Genomic DNA, 20,371 nt, shown 5'->3' with positions numbered 1-20,371 from the left:
AGCACAGTGTTAACTGTAGATTTTGATTAATTTAAACTCAAAGTGGCAAATGTGTCTCCCACATAAATAAACTGAAACAATTGTTCTTTCTGCATATTTACTCATTCTTTTGCTTCTATTCTATTGCTTTTACCTGTCCATTGATTTACAATACTGATGTTAGCCAGTGCTTTGTAATGTTTTCTTTTCTTTTTTTTCCTACCATCTGTTTTGTCCTTTATATTTTGCAGGATCGTGTGTGTGTGCTTGCCTCCTGCCGGGCCGGCCTGGCAAGAGTCCTGCCAGGTTGTCCTTGTAATAATAATGTGTTTGTAAGTGTCCTGCCTGGTTAAATGTTGCATTTGTTTTCAACCACCCAACCAATCAGACATAATGTATGCTTAAAAAATATGCATTTTAAGACCAGCCTCTTTCTATCCTCTCCATTTTATCTTCTGACCCAGTCATTCACTAGACATAGTATTTTCTGTATGCAAATTAATCTGATGAAAATCCTTTTTCATTTATTAAAAGCAGTTTGGTAAAGTTTTAGATGTTGGAAAATCTCCTGATGAGTATGCTCAGGAAGATACATGTTTTTACTGACTCAAATTTACAGAAGTGAAGCTGCAAGTCTTGAATGCAAATATGCTGAAACAGGTCTTCATAAGAAATATGATAAATATAATAAGGCTCTTGTGATACAACATGTGGGCAGAATAAAAGACCAATATACTTGTGCTGTCAAAACAGATCAAATAATAATACAAAAAAAGATATCCAGGCGCTGTACTCCTTGCCTCACCCATTACCTTTCACCCAGGGCTGGGAGACATGAATAAATTCCATTTCATGCCTCAGCTTATATTTACAGAAGAACAAAAGAAAAACTGTGTCCAATTACCAAAGACAAATTTGAACTCATCTGGGTCATTTTGAACAAATTGAACTGGAACTAATTCTTTCCGAGTGTTACAATTTAACTAAATAAATATATAAAAAGGTACCTTGTTTGCTTTTTTTCCCCCCATTAAATTAAAGTTGACCTCAACATGCTCCCATTAAAGCTATCCACAGGCACAAGCCCATGGGAGCTGTGTAAAGACATAGAGGGAGGGGAAGGGGGGGAGGTGGACACAGCAGTGCTAAACTGTGATGCAGGTTCTGCAGGAGAATGCACTTAACCCAGCTTATTATAAAAAATAAAAAAAACTTCATATTGCTGTCATTGTTACACCCCCTACCATGTTTCCTGTCTATCCTAGCTTTCATTAAGCCAACTCTCTCTCCCTTTCCTCTCTCTCTGTCTTTCTCACCCATTACAAAGGTGTAAATTGGACACAGATAATTGAACATTACTATCCTGGGAAGTCGCTGGCGCCATCTGTTAAATGTCCGCCCCCAACATCATAGTGCACCACACAATGCACCCAAACATCCCACTGCACCATACTGCACATTTGTGTGGGCATGCATGTGTTGCTGTGAGTTTGCGTGTAGACTTCTCTTTTCCTTCAATTCATCAACCCCTAAATACACTGAGTACAGGTACTGCATTCAGTCACAAATGTGTGCTGGCCACTCTTGTGGCTGTGTAGGAGGAACTACATTTGTATCAGGAGGTCCAGCAACATTAGATGTAGAACATTTGTAGTAGATGTATAAGTAACAAAATTACTGTAAAGTACTTTATTATACAACAAAGTATCAGAGAGGTGGAAACCTCTCCCACATACAAACAGGTAAACAAAAGGGGCCAGTTCTGTATCTTAGCAGACTGCTACTGACTTAGTTAAGTCATTAAGAGCAAAATGTTTCCCTCCTTTTCAGCTGAGCACCAGATGATTAAAGTAATAACAGTCAAGACTTATAGGGGAAAAAGCTCATATCTTTTTTCTACTATTATGGGTCAACAGTTAACATAGAAACATACATGTAAATGCCCTCTGTAAATGGTGCCCTGCTGGTAGGTTTTACAACGTGACCTACTTTCACTTAAGTATGGTGCAGTAAAGTCAATCAGATGTCCGTGATCTGCGTAACGACAGTACAGTGCGACGTTTGCCTTCAATAGAGCGACAGTAACCTAATATACCATCATTACTGAGTTGAAACTACATTCTCGGTTATGTTTGCACTGAATAACGCATTCAATAAACAGAAACATAACTCTTGCAGCGCACATGAACAGATGCGCGATATTAGCTCACACATAAAATAGCACCCTCGTGAATTAGCCTACTGTTGCTAACGTACATTCATAAATCCTGCATAACATCATCCCGTACCTACAGGACCTCAGACTTACTTATTGATGCACGCACAGAGTAGTGTCGACAAACTTAGTCCAATGAGGGGAGAAAGGAAAGTGTGATAGCGTTCCACGTTAACGTTTTTTTCTCTCTCACTCGAGACCGCTGTGTCCAACGTTACTAGAAGGTAGAGCGAGCTACAACTGACAGGGAGAGAGAGAGAGAGAGAGAGAGAATGTATCACTACAGCCAATCCAGTCTGCTCAATGCGATGGTCTTTTTCACAAATAGGTTGCAGTAAAGGGGGAAAAAGTAGCTTCCACTTAAGGAGCCCTATGTCTTGTTTTTGTGTCTTTGCTAGTTTAAGACTGACGCACTTGTCAATTTCCCGTCCAGCGCCCGCGACTAGGATTAGCGTGTTTGACAGGGTGGGGGGCGTGGTATCACGATGTTGGCTCTCCATCGTGATGTCGGCCAGCCATCAAGATGGACGATGATATCGTCCATCAGCACAACCCTACTTTTTACTCCACTACATTTATTACTAGTTACTTTACATATTATTTTTACACTGTAGTATTGCTACTTTTACTTGAGTAAAAGATCTGAGTACTTCTTCCACCACTGGTTAAGAGTTTTTGGCAATGGTTTAAAACGTCCATACAAACCAACCTTCTATGAAGTTGCACCTTTGGCTGAAAGTTGCGGTCACCAGTTACCCACTAATTGTGCTCCACTTATTGTCTAATAGCTGGTATTGTTTATTGCTCGTACAAGGTATACATAAATACTGAGCATCCACTGCATTCCATACGATTCCCAACAAAAACCCAATTATGGATTAGGGCTGGATTACTATTATTCACACAAATAATGAGGAAGATTGTGTATGTGAATTTCTGAAAAGCCTTAATGGTCCTCTCTCTCTCTCTCTCTCTCTCTCTCCCTCTCTCTCTCTCTCTAACACACATGGCTGATTAGCAGTTGGCATTCTGTCTTGGCTATGCGCTAAATGAGAGCAACAACATTACCATCTCAAAGATGCTCTCATCGCCTAGTTAATGGTCAGGACACAATGGCTGCTCAAACACTTGATGGATCATTGAAGAATTATGCCATTTGGCTTCATGACTTTATGCTCACTTCATGCACATGTGTGCGTGTGAATGTGTGGGTGTGTGAAACAGACAGACAGCGACATCCTGTATCCTGTAGGTGTAGACTCCTACGGACCTCTCAATGGGAGCAATAATGTCAAGGAGCTGCAATGTCATATCCATCAGAGCGGACTTTCTGTCAGGGCCAGACAAAGGTGTTGACACCTCAACACCACACAGTGAGTGAGGAGGCCATTCAAATGTCAGCTACCTGACACATAGCAATGCTCTTATAGATGGGTGGTAACCGGTGATTGTCAGTTGGTAACTTAGGAAAAAGGCCACTGCATATATAATACTCAAGAGAAGCAATCCACTGAGATTTAATAAATGAATATGTTTTCCTCCTCTGAGTCAAGTATTCAATTGGTACAATCATACCTGTCAACTCTGGCAAATCAGCACAGGCGGCTATCGCTAAAGTGCCCCGGTCATCAGGAGACTCATTCAGATTGCTCAGTCATGTGTGAGACTGTCAGACCTCCCCACTGTTTGCAGTATCTAATAAAAGTTATACTGCAGCTATGTTATTGAGATAATTTAAGTAAGAACCTTCACACCTTACCTGCAAAATGTCACACAACTCCCACAAATCCTCTTTGCATTATTAAAAAAGAATAATACTGCATTTCATCAACACAAATGCATCAGGGGACTGTATAGAATCGGCATTATTTAGTTGTTAACAATTTATGGAAGATCAAGATTAGATCTACCAAATAGCTGGTTGAAATGGTGCTGATGGTGCTAGACCGTCAGAGTTTGACTCATACTATCAGATTATATGTATTGACAGTCACTTAAATCACTTTTTAATACTTGTAACTTAACCTAAAAACAGAAACGTGAATGGCTACATGCACATACATGTATGTCCATGTTAACAATCAATAATGAAAAATCTTACAATAAATAAAATCCAAAGCCATTGGTTAATTTGTCAAAGACAGAGAGAGCGAGAGAGAGAGAGAGCGAAACAAATTAAAAAAATTTTTTTTCATCAGTAGGGGTTTGGTATCTTATAAACTCTTTGGAATATTTCAAATACCTAAAGACAAATAAACTGAGTGTGTCTGGACACAGAGGCAGGGACACCAGAGACCACAGACAAGATGACCTCAGATACTCACTTTTCTTTGAAAAAGAAAAAGGACACTTCATACAGTAGAGCTCTGTGTTCAAGGAACTTAAAAGAATTGCTCAACGGGATAAATTGCGAGTAATTAGTGTTTCTGTACTTGATGCAGCTCTGAATTTGATTAATTCAGATTCCTTGTCCTGGTTACCATTGAAAACTAATTTCTGACATCTTTCCATGTCATGGACTTGTTGACAAACCAATAATTGGATGATACTGTGAAGTTTAGTATTTCACCAAAAGCACTGAATAGAAATTTTAAAGTGTTAAGGGGATTACAATATAGCTGTTTCTTCTCTACCTTTGCAATGACTTCAGTACCAGCCGTAAAAATGGGCTTCAACAATTACAACTGCAACAAACTCATGAAAACAGCAAACTTCTTTGTTCTTACATTCATTGTTGTCTTTTTATTTCAGAGTTCAGAGTTTAGAGGATGGGGTAAAGTAAATTACTGAACCGAATACTGAGACAATTTACTTCTGTCTGACAGTCTGAAATGACATTTCACTTTAACTATAAGCCTCCTCCATAGATATCAGCTGGACAACAGCACTCATATAAAACTGACCCAAAGCCCACCTGATGTCAAGCAATAGTTAGAATATTGTCTCATCCTTCCAAAACCAGTGAAAGTGACATTCCAAAAAAAGTTATCTGATCTCTCTTAGTTCTGTGTTAAAGGTACATCAGACTCAAACCTACCACTGACCTTCACTGCCATAGAGATCACTGATCACAGCTGGCTTGTCTACCTGCACAGAAGAGGACGGACTGCCTGGATATCCCAAAATATTGTGGAACATGAGCCTCTCTTGACTGTATCCCTGTGAGGTTCCTCAGGCCTCTGTCCTGGGCTTCATCCCATTCTGCCTCCACATGAAACTCATTGGTTGCATCATCGCTCCTCAAAAACGTCTTCCACTACTATTCCAACAGCTTCTGACAGTCAGGTTGAGGCTGGCACATCTCAGGTTGACATCACAGTGACTCAAACCAAACTACCACAAATCCTGTAGACTCCACAATCTACATTTGGTGTGCTCTCCCCAACTTCCACAGACACACATATGGACACTGACTGCCCAGGTCTGGTTATTTGTCTTCCATCTAATAGTACAGCTACCTTCATTCTAGGCTCTTGAAGTAATTTCTTCAGCTCCAACAGTGCCTCCAAGGCAATTCCTGCCTTTCATCGTAAAATAAAATTAATGTCTCCAATAAATATGTTATCCTACTCCCACTTAAATCATGTCCTCCAATATATTATTTCGCTGGTTCCTCATATTCTTTGATTCACCTCAACCTGCAAAGTTTCTTCATGTATTTATATCTTCCGTATTGGGTCTTTTTTTGTCATAGTTGCCTTTTCTTGTGATTCTTGAACATCAACACGTTCAACACATTTATCCAGATTTTTTAAGATGAATTTATTTACCCCTGCAGTTACTGTAAGTCTCTCTTGATGAGGATACTTTCCCAAAGTGTAATCTAGATGTAATTGTATTTTGCATATTGCACATTATAGTTCATAATTGGACAAGCTGAAATGCTCATTTTAGCCATCCGGTTCTGGTAATTTTGGTATGAAATAAACATTTGCAGTGTATATACAAATTCAAATTAATTTCAAGAATGATGCATTTTCAGGTGAATTTTACAGTTATTTTCTCAGAAGAAAAACCCAAATATCACTGATTAATATATTTATAAAGTCATGAAGGAAAATGTAGCAATGCTTATGTATTGTAACAACACTTCTGTATCATCCAGTGCAATTACAATTTACAGGCATCTCATTGTTTTTATCGTGCAAACACTGCCCAAATACACAAACGCAATCTTGTTTCGGCTTTTCATTTTCCCTTCACTGTGTTCTTTTTTTAGCTTACTATTTTTAGTTTCAATCATTTCAGGTCAATAACAACGATTAATCCTTGCGATTGCTTAGTTGAGATATTAAGGAGAAGAAAAATATCGATGTATATTTGTTTCAATATTTCATACACAGGATTTCTTAAAATCACTCCTTCTGCACTTCCATTAACTATCAATTCAAGTCACATACAGTGCAAGTGCAGAAAAGTGAATCAGTGTTGGATTTGATAGGACACATGCTAATATGACAAGCCTTTAAGCAGGCTGATAATGACTTAAGTGCTGAAAAGCATGTGTTAATATGCAAAGGTGTGTTATAAAATGAACAAGGCCTTGTCCAGACATGATGATTGTGCAGATATGTTTTGACACATTATGATGCGCCTGCAGTGTCAAATAAAATACACAGTAATTGTTTGTGAAAGGGAAGACAATTCTAATTTCAAATGTCTGTTTCAATTATCAGTGATGTAGATCTGACAAAAACAGAAAAAATACTTTTAACTATTAAGCTCACAGATTATTTTCTCTTTGGTTTCTTCTTCATACATGCACACAAATGGAAATTTAAGACAATTACAATATTCCAGGCTCTGTGTGATAATGTGTAAATGCAGACATGTGTTGTGAGCAAAATCATAAGGAGACATGATTAATATAATTTGCACTAGCAACTGTTAGAATTTATGCTATGGGGATTCAGAGCTATTCGGAGAAGACTAAAGGCCTGAAATAGTAGTAGTTGGATTCAGGTGTGAACTTAAACTCATGTTTTGAAATCAGTCCAAATGGAGAAAAATAAGACGGAAGTCACGTGTTTAATGTGGTTAAATGTCAGATTTTTGTTGACAGCTTCTGCTCTTCTCTAAAATGTCTTGGAAACAACCAAATTACTTAATAATACCAAGGAAACAAAGGGCAGAGCAAATTGCGTACGTGGTCAATTTCTGACTAAATGAGCTGTGAAATTGAAACATGACAAAAGTTTTTGACATTTCTTTTCGTGGTGCAAAACACGAAGAGCAGGGGGCAAACTGAGAACATTCAGGAGAAAAAGAATAATTTCAGCATGTTTTCGATGCATGATAATGCCATTTTATTTTTTTTAAAGATGATACACTGATAACCAACTTACAAGTACTTTTGCAGTATGAACATATATTTAAAATATTTAATTGTTTGAAAGTACATGTCAAAAATTTGATGTAATGGATGTTTAAGGGAGATTCAAGGATATTTGAGTGATGTTTGCAATAGTGAAATTACAACTTAAGATGGTTAAGAGTGTTGATACCCAGGTTTAAAACATGAAAGCCCGAGACCACTGCTGACTTCTGCTCTTGTTTTATCTTTTAAACCTAAAGCAAATGAAAATGAAATATAAGCAATACAAGAAGTACCTCCATGCCGGTTATTTAATTCAATTACTGTACATTTTACCAACAGCAAACATTTGATTTAACCATTAATTGATAGGGTAATATTTCCCCTCTAAGATAATCAACTTGAAAAAAAGCCAACTTCAAAGAAATCAATTACACACTAATGTCTTTTGTTTGCCTTTATTCTTTCTCAGTCTTCTTCAACTTGCCTACACCCTCTGGGATAGGTCAGTTTTAACAGATTGACAACCAATTGAAATATCTAGACAAGTAGCTGAGCATGGCTCAATTTGGTTTTGCTCATTTAACTGGAGGTCTAGATATGAAGATAGTCTCACATTGCCAGACCTTGGCTAGTCCCCACAGCATTCAGGGATGGGAGAAAAACGTGCTCTGGTTTATATAAATAAATAGCCTCGGGAAGGAAGTTGTTTTGGTGGAACGTGTGTACGTTCAAAGGCTGTTTTAGTCGTGCAACAGAAAACTCAGATTGGACAGATAGTCTAGCTAGCTGTCTGGATTTACCCTGCAGAGATCTGAGAAAAGATTAACCATAGTCCTCATAAATCGACCGGAGTTTAAAAATGCCAACACAAAGAAAGCCCAAGGCAACAGATATCCGGCCTAAATTTGTGAAATCTGGAGGAATTTCCGTCGGCAAAGGAGCAATCCCGGAAGTGGAATGTAAAGCTAAGTGCTAACAGTAATCTTTTTATTTGGATTAAAGTATGATGTTTAAAATTGAATTGAATCAATATGGCTTTCACATATTTCATGAAAAACAAAAGTCATCAGAACTCTTGTGGTTCTCTAGCACTAAACAGACAAATAGGCTACCTGTGGAGAGACACACATTGACTGCAAATACAAATACATTTATAGTGCTGTTGTCCTAAAAGGACAACTGGAGGCCATGATCAAATATCTTTCCTGTTTTAATGGGATGTAGTAACATCCAACATCAGCACACTTCCACTTAGACCCATCAGCACACTTCCACTTAGACCCGCCTGTTAGTCTCACTTGGCTGCTCTTTCCTCCCCTAAGAGAAACTCAGACAAGACAAGACATTTATTTTGTGGAATACACACGTGCATGTGCATCCATGCATGCCAAATGCACACACATGCACATGAATGTAGGCAGTTATTTATGCAAGGAAAGCCAGGCTCATGATCCCTCAACCCATTTCTGTCACTGAAAACTGACATTGTTTGGTGTGTAATGCCAGGTTCTGGTCAAATAAAATTTGATTACACACATGCAATCCTTATTGCACCGTGGGTCGGAGAGAAACGCATTTTCAATTGCTCTGTATTTCTGTCATATATTGCAGAATTGAAAATAAAATTGACTTGACTTGACTTGATGTATGCTGCACAGTGGCACATAAAGGTAGATATGGGTTAACATGTCAGTTAAGCACTAAACTTTGCCAACAGGATGGTTAGGATATGTTAGAATGGCCAGATCTTGCAAAAACATTCAATACATCTCAGTCAAGAAAATACACAGAAACAGCTTGTGTTTTCTGACTGGTGGGTAGCTGCATGTTAATGGGCTGATGACCTAATAAACCATACAAAAAGAACCAACAGCAAACATTGACAACAAACAACCTCAAACAGTTAAGCGGTTTTTGTATCCGTTGCACAAAATGTTAAATGCAGGATTGTCTGGAGCATGCATTGTAAATGCAGAGGAAAATCCTGCCTCTGAGTTGTATTGATTCCAGTGCTCCGCTCCACTGTTTGTATGTGAATGCACCAGTGTGTGTTTGTGTGGAAATGTGACTGTTAATGTTGTTGCATGTGTGTACTGTATGTGTGTGCCCTCTGCATTGATCTCCCACTTTGTTCCAATTATCAGAAGGGGTATGGCGTCTAATACTGCTATTCACACAAGTGTTAGAGGAACAGAGGCAAGCACATCTGATAATGGAGGCTTACTGTAGGAGAGTAGGAGGAAGTAAGAGGAGGAAGAAGCAAAAGATGCTAAGCCAAGGGAGAGGGGAGAAAAGAACACAATATAATGCAACAAATAAAACAAAATCAGGTTATTTTAATGCACTTTTTCTTTAAGATTGGATGACAGATCTATGTGCAGCTTCTATACCATGAATCTTGCTGCCACACCTTTGTTGGGTTAGTCAGTCAAGACAAAACCAGTACCACACTGTGGGTTTATTTCCAAAGCATTCAGCTATTATGTAAAAATGCTTTTGCAAATAGATGCATAAAAGCAAATTCTAGCCATTTATTTATGACAGAGCATTTATTATCTTCAGGCCACATGTCATGACATTAATGAAAATCTAGGGTTATTATGGCATGATGATGGCATTTGTAATTGGATTAAAATATAGTGGCATTCACAGTTCTTATTTCAAAACCCTTTGTTTTTTTGGTGACAGTGCTCACAGTTATTAGCTGGGAGAGAATTTAGGGGGAGAAACTCTCTGCCTGTACTTTCCAAAGAGAACACCAACTATTTATAATGTGACACAACTGAGATTTTATTATAGTCACTTATATATTCATGCCACAAGACATTAGTTATTAATGCCTCTGTGCATGTACGCATGCTGACTGGCCTTTTCTCTGGGTTGGATATGGACACCCACAGTGTGGATTAAAAGATTTAGTGCCGTTACAGATTGATTTTCTTATTCTCACTCTACACACACATCTGTCTGTATATTTGTAAGTGTACAGAAGTGCCATGCAGCTTCTCAGTAATCAATTCTAAGCCATAAACCCTGGGTTGGAGGTCATCATCGCGGACATATAGAACAGCTATTGATTGACTTTCCAGTTATCTTACAGTTTAGAACAACATGCAGGGATATGAAGACTCAGTGAGAATCTTAAGTTGAATCATTATTGAAGGCTATATCAAGTATTGTGCAACCTACAAGAGAAGGGGAATGGGAAAATATGAAGAGAGAAAATAGGGAGAAACACTAATGCTAGGAAAGGGAAAATGAGATGCATTTGTGTCAATTTGTGAGAGTGTGTGCGTTTGTTTGCTAGTGTGGATGAAAATCTCTCTTGCGGTTTGAGCCGCAATGTTTGATTCAACTGATTCCACAGTAAGAGTCGCCGGGGGGCTTGTTGCCAAGGTTCAGCCAATTGAATTAGGGATTTGCTGTTCCCTACTCAGTCCAACCCTCCTGACCATTTCCTGTTTCTAGGGATCCCCAAGGACCCTTCCTCTCCATTCAGCTGTGGACTGTAATTGTATTTAGGATGCCTGTGTGCAGAGCCCTATGGAATACACCACGAGGAGAGAGAGACAAAGGGAGATAGAAAGAGAGTGAAAAGGATGACTAAACATGATGGTGGAAATAAAAACGAATAAAAAGAATGACGAAAGGGGGAAATTCTTAAAGATGGATGTCTGTAGAGGGAAGGGGTGTGGGTAGATATAGACAGACTATCCACCCATCCAAATGGAACACAAGGTCATTGTTCTCATTAGGTTTCCAAGCCTGAATAACCTAGGCTGGTTGGAGACAGTTTGGTGTAAGTACTGCAGTACCCATGCTATAAAGCAGGAATCTAATAGGCTATTATATCCAAAGACATTAGGGTGGTAGCAAAATGATTTTCCTTCACCCTCCACCCAATTTAGAAGCAGCCATGGTATTATATCTCTCAGTAACTATTATATTTCAAGTCTAAAGCATTAAAAATAGCCTGGGTATGCCATTAGGACACATGCATTTTTAGATACATGTATTACATTACAATCAAACAAGCCATTGTAGCCATCCTAATTCATAGTATACCTGTCTCCAGTCTGTCTGGAAGTTTGCATAATATCACATCGTTAATAAAGGCAGGAGTGAATTTATTCACAACATGGGCATAATTATCAATATCAATTTCAATAAGAATGCATTCCTAATATTAACATAACAGCAGGTATAATACATTCTGGGCCCTCTGACAAAAAGGATCCCTTTACATTGACGTATCCTGTTTAGTGAAATATCCCCACACCTGTCCGAAGACCTTTTGCTTAGGACCCCCTGAAGGTCTTTCACCCATAATAACCACCCACTGGTGGAACCTCTGAATACAGAAGCTGGACACAATATCATGAACACCTGCGTAATTTCATGCATTCATTTTAATAGAATTTGAAGTACCTTTGTCAATTGCATGGTATTGTAAGGTGTTCATTTTAATGCCATTCAACACAACACGATATCTATCTTATAACAGAAGCATAATCTGCTTTTTTTGTTTACAGTCAAAGCACAAATGAAAACAAGCACAACTGGAATCAGTGTCTAACTGGATTTCACAAAATGAGCTCAATAAAGTCAACATTGTGATCCAAGATGACTGGTTTCCCAAAAATTGTTACTGTGTTTTAGGGCTGTGCAATTAATTGAATTTTGACCGTGATGTGCACACATAATTAAAGTAGTAGTAACCAAGGTCTGTGAGGTGGCAAGTCATGCACTTATCTAAATTCCTGATCGATCCATATCTGGGTTTAGGCCCAGCTGACTTTCACTGATGATGTCAAGATTTAAATTGCATCTGACTTTGCGAGACATGGACAGTGAACATTGGAGAGTAATGGAGTAAATGTAACTCACACTACCCGCTTAAGTTATTATTTAGAGAAACAATACATGTACAAAGACTGTTCAGGCAAATTTGACACTTACAAAATGTAATTTCAAAAGTTAAAAAAAAGATGAGAAAACAACTGCCACTCAGTTGGAGAATCAATAATCATGGCCACTATGTTGTTGTACATCAGACAATTCTGAACGCTTAGCAACTTAATGCTGCTGTCTGCTCTTGTTTGAGTGACATATCTGCCAGACAATGGCTTTATGATTTGGAGCGTATTTTTCATCTGACTCAGACTGTCACCTTCCAGCTACATCTGGAGAGGAGACAGAAGTTCACACTTGCAGAAATGATTAATTCAAATCTTGGTGCACATGTAGCTTTCAACACAATGATGCATTGTATCACTATCACACATTTTATCACACACTTTCGTTAACACCATAGAATTTGTGACTCTTCAAATTCAATAATTGCAGTTGTGTTTCTGCCCATGGTCCCATTTCTTTGTGTGTGTGTGTGTGTGTGTGTGTGTGTGTGTGTGTGTGTGTGTGTGTGTGTGTGTGTGTGTGTGTGTGTGTGTGTGTGTGTGTGTGTGTGTGTCCAACCATGGTTTCACCCACTGGCCCACATCCAATGGGACCATACCGCTATCTTTGGTAGTGCCCAACAGTTTTGTCTGACATGTGTTGGTCAGGGTCTGTCCCTTCTGTTGCACCGCTTGGATCAAAGGGGGAAGCTACTCCACCCATCTGTGTCACATTTAATTTATCGCAGGCACAACAGGCCTTGCTTGCCTTGATGGAGAGGGCCGGGCGTGACACAGATACACATGTCTTCCCTCAAGCGAACACACACAGCAGAAAGAAAGAAGGAGATCCAATATGGCAGGAGATGACAGAACGCTGATCCGGGTAAATCGATGATTAGCAAAGAGAAGAATCAGGCATAAACAAAGAGCTGCAACAACCAAAGGTGAAAGCATATCACATTAGTGCCCTTCCATTCCTTCCTCCATTGCTCTAATTCCTTCTCTCTCCACTAAAGATGAGTGCCCTCCTTGGTCTTGCTTTGATGACCATGTGCTGGGCAGGTGGTGCGGAATGACAGGAGGTAGCTCTGCATGTGTGTGCATGTTTGTTTATGTGATTGTATGAGTGTGTGTGTGTGTGTGTGTGTAGGTGCGATAGAGGAAAATCCATCCCCACAGTAATGAGAGAGGTGCCAACTGCTCTTCCATCTGGCATTGAGAAAACTTTCTCTTTCTCCCTTCCCTCATTCCTTTCTCACCCCCTACACTTCTTATCATCTGTTCATTTGCTTCTACTTCAGTATCATCCATTTTGACATTTTCAGATGATGTAAACACTTGACTACCCACACACACACTTCATCCTAGCCCAACACATTAGACCTAAGAAATTCAAGCTACACCTCCCACTGAATTTGAAATTAGTACACCGGCTACTTACAAATGAAGCCAATTGGCAAAAACATCTGTTTACGACATATCTGTGGCTAAAATGTACTGTACTGTACTGCTTGATAATTCACTTTTCATGCCTCTGCCCTGACTTTCCTGACATAATGTATGAAAAAACAATCAATATCTGACTATCTTTTTTTAGCAACCTGTTTTACCCACATAAACAACTAAGTTAGAACTTTCTCTGGTAAGGCAAACTTACTCAACTGATACCTGATACATTAGCAAGTCCAAACACAAAGGCATGTCCTGATATAATGCTGATGGTAATGTGAATACTGTAATTATACATTTACAGTAGACATTTCCAGATTATCATAAAAATACAAGTGCAATGTGCTTATAGAATGAATCCCAATAAATAATGATACTTAAAGGTTAATGGATTATACTATAACAGGTAAACCAAGACGGCTTCTAGCAGTATGAAGAATGAGGGCTTTCACTTTCAGAACATTGACTCCCTGCAGCCAACTGAAGGCTGGTTCATCTGCAGCAACTCATTTGACAAAAAGTACTGCACATCACAAAGCATCACAATGCATGCTGATGCACTAGGATTACAGCACATTTGTTGAAATCTTGCACAAACAAAACCAGGTGGCTACAAACAAAATGCACAAACTCTGTGCTAAATCAATACTGTTGGTTAGAATTCAGGAGTCTGCCAGTTTGCACAATGCCCAACCTACAGAACATGTAAAAGTAACTGAACACAAACAGTTCACACTTCATGAATCAACTACATCCAAACTTGTCTGGCAAAAAAAGACTGATAAAATAAAATATGATAACATAAATATGTAATTGGTTAGGGTATACATATGTGTGAGTTAATAAACAACTTTATAGAAAAAAACTTTCTCTGGAAAGTCATGTAAACAATTGGCCTATATTATGGGAAACCGGTGGTTTATGCAGTCATTAATGCCATAATCATATTTTACAACTAACACAGCTGTTTGACAGGGAAGAGACATGTAATATGAGGCTTAAAGGACAATTATTGTATTCCACTTCACCCACAACTTTCCCACATTGCGTGCTACGCCTATATATTTGGAAATACGTTGAATACGTTGTCCTTGTGCACATAATCCAGCACTCTGCATTGGTCATAAATCAGGTACAAGTGTATCATCAGAAATTGGCTCAAAGGTCAGATATCTGTCACCTTCAGTACTGAATACATATCATTCAAGCAGACACTATTTACTCAACACATACCCGCCATCTCACACACACACACACACACACACACACACACACACACACACACACACACACACACACACACACACACACACACACACACACACACACACACAACAAAACACACACACACACACACACAGCTTCTTCCCAGGTATTTTGAGTGACAAGGGCTGCCCAGGGGAGATGGGTAATGATGAGGCAGCTGGCAAATGGGCTGATGGGTAACGAGGGACCCGGTGCTGGCAGCCGATGGTTAAATGCTGAATTAAACATTGTCTACTGTATGCTAACCATGCTATATGCATTCAATATGCTATCTTCCTAACTTCCTCTAGAACTTGTCATATTGTTGTATTATGTGAATGGTTAATCAGCATCACACTATTCAAACAGAAAATGTTTTTTTAGACTGCTTGTGTCTTTGCAGCATATTCTGCTTGTGTTATGTCAATCACTTCAAATTAAAAACTGGATCCGTACAATAAGCTCCAATACTTGTCGTTTGCGAATGACTTCGAAAACTACAGTAGCAGCTGCAGTGCTGCAGCTGAGGCAATGGAAATTGTACCCGTAGCACATGTACTGTAACAGAAACCTGGTTTGCCTGATCTGTTTGCCCCACCCTATTTTTGAAACAATCAATCCCACAAATAAATATATGTTTTTAAAGCCACTTTCCATGAGTGGTGTACAGTGCCATTTATGTTAACTCTAACTCTACATTATGTAGACTATGTCAACTCCACATCTTCAGTTTGAATGCAACACAGTTATTGTACATGAACACATGCACAGAACTTTTCATTCCGACAAATCCAATATGACACTCCGTTTCACCATCTGTTCAATATAAACAACTAACAATTATTTTTGCCATCTTTAGGCAACAAAATACAGAAAACTCATTTTATTCCGTTAAATGGTTTGAACAATAAAAAGTGCTGGATTCTTTTGTATACCTGTTATGGGTTTACAACTTTACAGTCTACATAACTATGTTACATTTAGGGCACATTTTGTACACCTTCAGTAGTGGACAAGTTTTTGCTGGGGTAGCACAACCGCCGTACACAAAGCCTTTAAAGATTAAACATCTCCTTTGGGTACAGGGTATTCTCTTTTAGCTGACCGTTCAGTATCCTCCATGGGGCACTGGGATACAGAGACAACTACAATGAACGTTACCATTTGGCTGCGTGTGCACCGGGATCTTTGGTCTACATGAGCGCAGTACATATGAGAAGACAATTAACATTATCGACTGGGGGCCTATGCTACACTATGACAAATGGCTCTTACGTTATTTGAACATGCCTGTGTGTGAGAGTGCATACTGTACATAGGTGTATTCATGTATGTGTGCACTCAAATGAACCCAATACTGGACAAGTTCCCCTACACCCACACTGTTATGCTGATATAGAACTAAGACTTGCACTAGAACATTATAAATGTTTTTTTTTTTTTTATTATTCATATTATTATTGAGTTTATTTTATTTCTCTGACAAAAACTGGCCTTTTTCTCACCTCGTGCTGTCTAGTGTTTGTAATTTTGTGGGTTTTCAATGTCTGTTGTTGCTTATGTTTGTTTCTTTTAAATTATTTTTAATTTGGGCAGCATGGTGGCTCAGTGGTTAGCACTTCTGCCTCACAGCAAGAAGGTTATGGGTTTGAACCCAGGCTGTCTCAGGCCTTTCTGTGTGGAGTTTGCATGTTCTCCCCATGTTTGCGTGGGTTTCCTCTGGGTTCTCTGGTTTCTTCCCACCGTAAAGACATATGCTAGGCAACTAGGACTACAGCTGAATATTAGCTGACTGGCTAACACTGGTGCATTTACAGAAATATTCATTAATGTGCATTGTCCTAATCAAATAAATAAATGTGGTATGGTCTTATTATTTAACAATTTTTCTCTTGTGAAGCACTTTGTGACTTTTCTCTGTGAAAGGTGATACTAAATAAACTTTACTTACTTACAATACGCACAAACATTTGTACATATAATGATTTTGAAACCATGCCTACATTGGTGGGATAAGTGCAAGTGGGTACCGGGTCCAAAGCAGAACAAAAATATACTGCTTAGCTCTTCACACGCTGGTTTCATCCAACACTAAAGTAAGCCAGTTAAACTGGCAGCACAGGACTAATATTATACCTTTTCATTGGACTGAATTTTATTGTGGTGGAAGGTAAGATCTTATGAGGTACCACAAGGTGTATTTCTCCAGGCCTTGTGTAGTTAAAGAGATAAAGGGGGGGGGGGCTGTTCTTGCCTTGGGTGCTTTAGAGACAGTGGCAGACATTGTCCATTTGGGATGCCATTAGAATGATGTAGTATCGAGCTTTCTGCTGACAATAGCAGGGACCTTATATGTTCTCTGTTTATTATTGGCCATTACAGATATTTACTGCAGGCACCATCAGTGGCTTGACCCCTGAAAGCTTCCCACTAACCTCTAACTCCTAACTAACTATGGCCCTGTCTCCATAGAACACCTTTTTGTAGGATACCACTGTTAAACAGATGCTGGAGTTGCTGCTGCTCGGGGCTTGTGCTTTTCCTCCTAGTCTAGTCAGACAGCACTGGGAGAATGACACGTTTTGCTTAAAGGTCTACAGTTTTAATTGCTTGTGCTTGACATGCTGAGCATACTCACAGGCTTAGTTTTCAGCATTATCAAACATTCAGCAGTGATTTGTTTCCTTGCTCATTTTCATGCCTGTGGGTGCAACCTATTGGCACTTGCACACAGCTTAAATAGGCTATAATGAGCAAACAAATTTCTGTTTATTTATATTTAGAACTATTGGGTTAAAAGAAATGCAGTCCTAATTCTCTGTTAGGTGTGAAAAAGTGTCAGATTTTAGCGGATTTAATTTAAATATGATGACATGTTTGTGTATTGCTCCTCAAAACAAGATGGTATATGTCAGGGGATTTCAAGTTCATCAATATCAAAGGAAAATCAGCATCATGTCTCTCATCTCAAATGCATATCTAACAAGCCTTTACATTTCCTAATTTTGTATTTTCAAAGACAAACTACTCAACATACACAATGCTTAAGTGAAAAGTCCTACTATACTGTACAGCTTCATCCAAGGCTCTGTCCATATCGCTCAATGGTGTTTTAAGCCCCCAACACTGACTTCAAGGCAGCGCTGCGACCAACGACTTCAAGGCACATAACCCTAACCTTAACCCTAACCCTAACCCTAACCATTGCCTAATCCTAGTGTCTCCCAGGCAGCGCTGCCTGGCGACGTTGGGGTCTTAAAACACCGTCCATAACATGATCAACAAACAATGCCAAGGATTTGGCAGCTCATCATTCTGCTGCTTATTCTGAAATAAGATTTTGTATGTTAGATGTCAGTATTGTGCAGCATAACTCTGGAGAATGCATTACATGACATCATGACTGCGTGGCAATCCAGTTAAGGGAAAATGAGGGATTAATGCCAAAAGAGACATCTACACCTTTGTGTGTTATCCTCTGTTTCAAAAGTTATCTGCTTTCACAATAGGGAGGTAGGAGTTGCTGGCCGTGTGAATGACAGCTTGCTCCTATTATGGATGTTTAGGACAAATGGGTGGAACACTTGCCATTCATGAACCCTGATTCCAGGATCTGTACACCCCAGCAAAAAGCAACAGCCCGAAAATGTGATCCACAAAGCAGCCTACAACTTATGCAACAGCCAATGTTCTTTGCCGGGTCATATTTGACCTGTAACACCCATAGACTGTTATGGTAACACCACGTTATTTTTTTTTTTTTTTTTTTTTAAGAGAAATTTAGAATTTACTAAAATTGTGACAACTTCTTTTGTTCTGTTACAACAGCCATTTCTGAGGATATCATTAAGCCTTGTTCCAATAAAAAAAGTACATGGTACTTTTTACACATCTAAAATTGAAAATGGGTCAAACTTGACCCTAACACAATATAAGGGTTAAAGTGAATTAGTAAAAATAGGTGCAGCATTTCTAGGGAGGTTGCCAGCTACCTATGACATACCATTTAAATTATGTTGGTGATTCTTACCATTGTAAATGTGGTACAAAAAGAAGGCAGGACTGCAACGTTTGATTGACCCTTATCACTTTATCTCAGTACAATAAACAATCTTATAGGAAAAGACATTCAGTTACTAAAACAGAATGAGTCAGAGAGTGATAGGGAAGACATCTACATATAAATGTCACAATGGATGCCAAAACCTTCGGATAGAAAGTTAAACAGGACTTCTTCTTCAAAAATCCAATTTCTTTGATATTCAGCGAGAAAAATATAATTTTGGCCTCAATTTTCACTTCTGAGGACTGAACGTAATATTAGCTGCATCACTAATGCCTAGTTACCTGCCAGGCAAAAATGCTTTGATCAAGCAGGGGGGAGGCAAACGGATGTGTTCAAGGGGGGTGGAACCAAGTCAGATAACAGACTTTTGTCAGAGGGCAGGAAATTGTGTGCTTACCTGTTGATGGAACAACAGCGGTCAGGTAACAGTCAGCCCAGCAGGGAGAGGAAATGAAAGATAAAAAAAGAGAAGACATGAGGATTACTGTTCAGAAAACATGCCAAGAGTACTAAAATTGAATGTTTTGCAAAATGAAAAGACCATTGCAACAGGGCAACAATGTCTACCATATTTCATTCTTTTTTGTTATGATCATCATTAACGAGGACAAGGGTATATCTGATTTCACGTTTCAATGCTAGGTTAAGATGCATGTGTGTGTGTGTGTGTGTGTGTGTGTGTGTGTGTGTGTGTGTGTGTGTGTGTGTGTGTGTGTGTGTGTGTGTGTGTGTGTGTGTGTGTCATGAAGGTAGCAACGGATATACCTATGCGTGCACCTGGCTCTTTAGGGGCAAGTCTGGTGTGTGTATATTTGTGTGTGTATTAAAGAAGTATACTGTATGCAGTATGGAAATCCTTCCCGTCTCTCATTAGAGGGACATTAAGTGAGACCCGGTGAGAAGAAAGAAAGAGGAAGAGAAAAGCACACATAATGTTTTCCATGGCACCAAGGTGGAAAGCTTCAATGCTGGGACACCAAACTGCAGTGAAACCCCAGCCTTGATTGGTTGTTTTCACTGACTGGAGTGTGTCATAAGCTGGCAACAGCTGTGGTGTTTAAATCCATTAGTTTTAGGGAAATATTACATTTTAAATGAATTATGTTGTGTAAATGACTCGCTGATCTCCCCTGGATTCAAGAGGAGAGGGAAGATAATCCACTCCGCCTCTCCCTTTTTTCGCTCTCTCTCCCTTTGTTTAC

The 20,371-nt window shown here is 39.1% G+C and overlaps 1 protein-coding gene across 7 annotated transcripts in view; it reads right to left on the bottom strand.

Moving 5' to 3' along the window:
* Positions 1-20,371, bottom strand: part of cadm2a (cell adhesion molecule 2a) — a 227,660-nt gene that overhangs the window by 84,669 nt on the left and 122,620 nt on the right. The window contains exon 2 of one of the 7 annotated variants that reach the window (XM_039777196.1): positions 19,451-19,466. The exons of 5 other annotated variants lie outside the window; for them this stretch is intronic. Coding sequence is in view for 1 of the 2 variants with exons in the window: in XM_039777195.1 (XP_039633129.1) it covers position 2,288 (1 nt within the window). In the remaining variant the exon portion in view is untranslated. Of the gene's footprint in view, positions 1-2,287; positions 2,320-19,450; positions 19,467-20,371 lie in introns of those variants that run through there. One more of the 7 variants, XM_039777195.1, reaches the window with a different exon arrangement.

The sequence above is a fragment of the Perca fluviatilis genome, chromosome 16, assembly GCF_010015445.1.
Source record: "Perca fluviatilis chromosome 16, GENO_Pfluv_1.0, whole genome shotgun sequence".
In the NCBI taxonomy this organism is placed as follows: Eukaryota; Metazoa; Chordata; class Actinopteri; order Perciformes; family Percidae; genus Perca; species Perca fluviatilis.
This window is presented reverse-complemented; position numbering and strand designations above follow the sequence as displayed.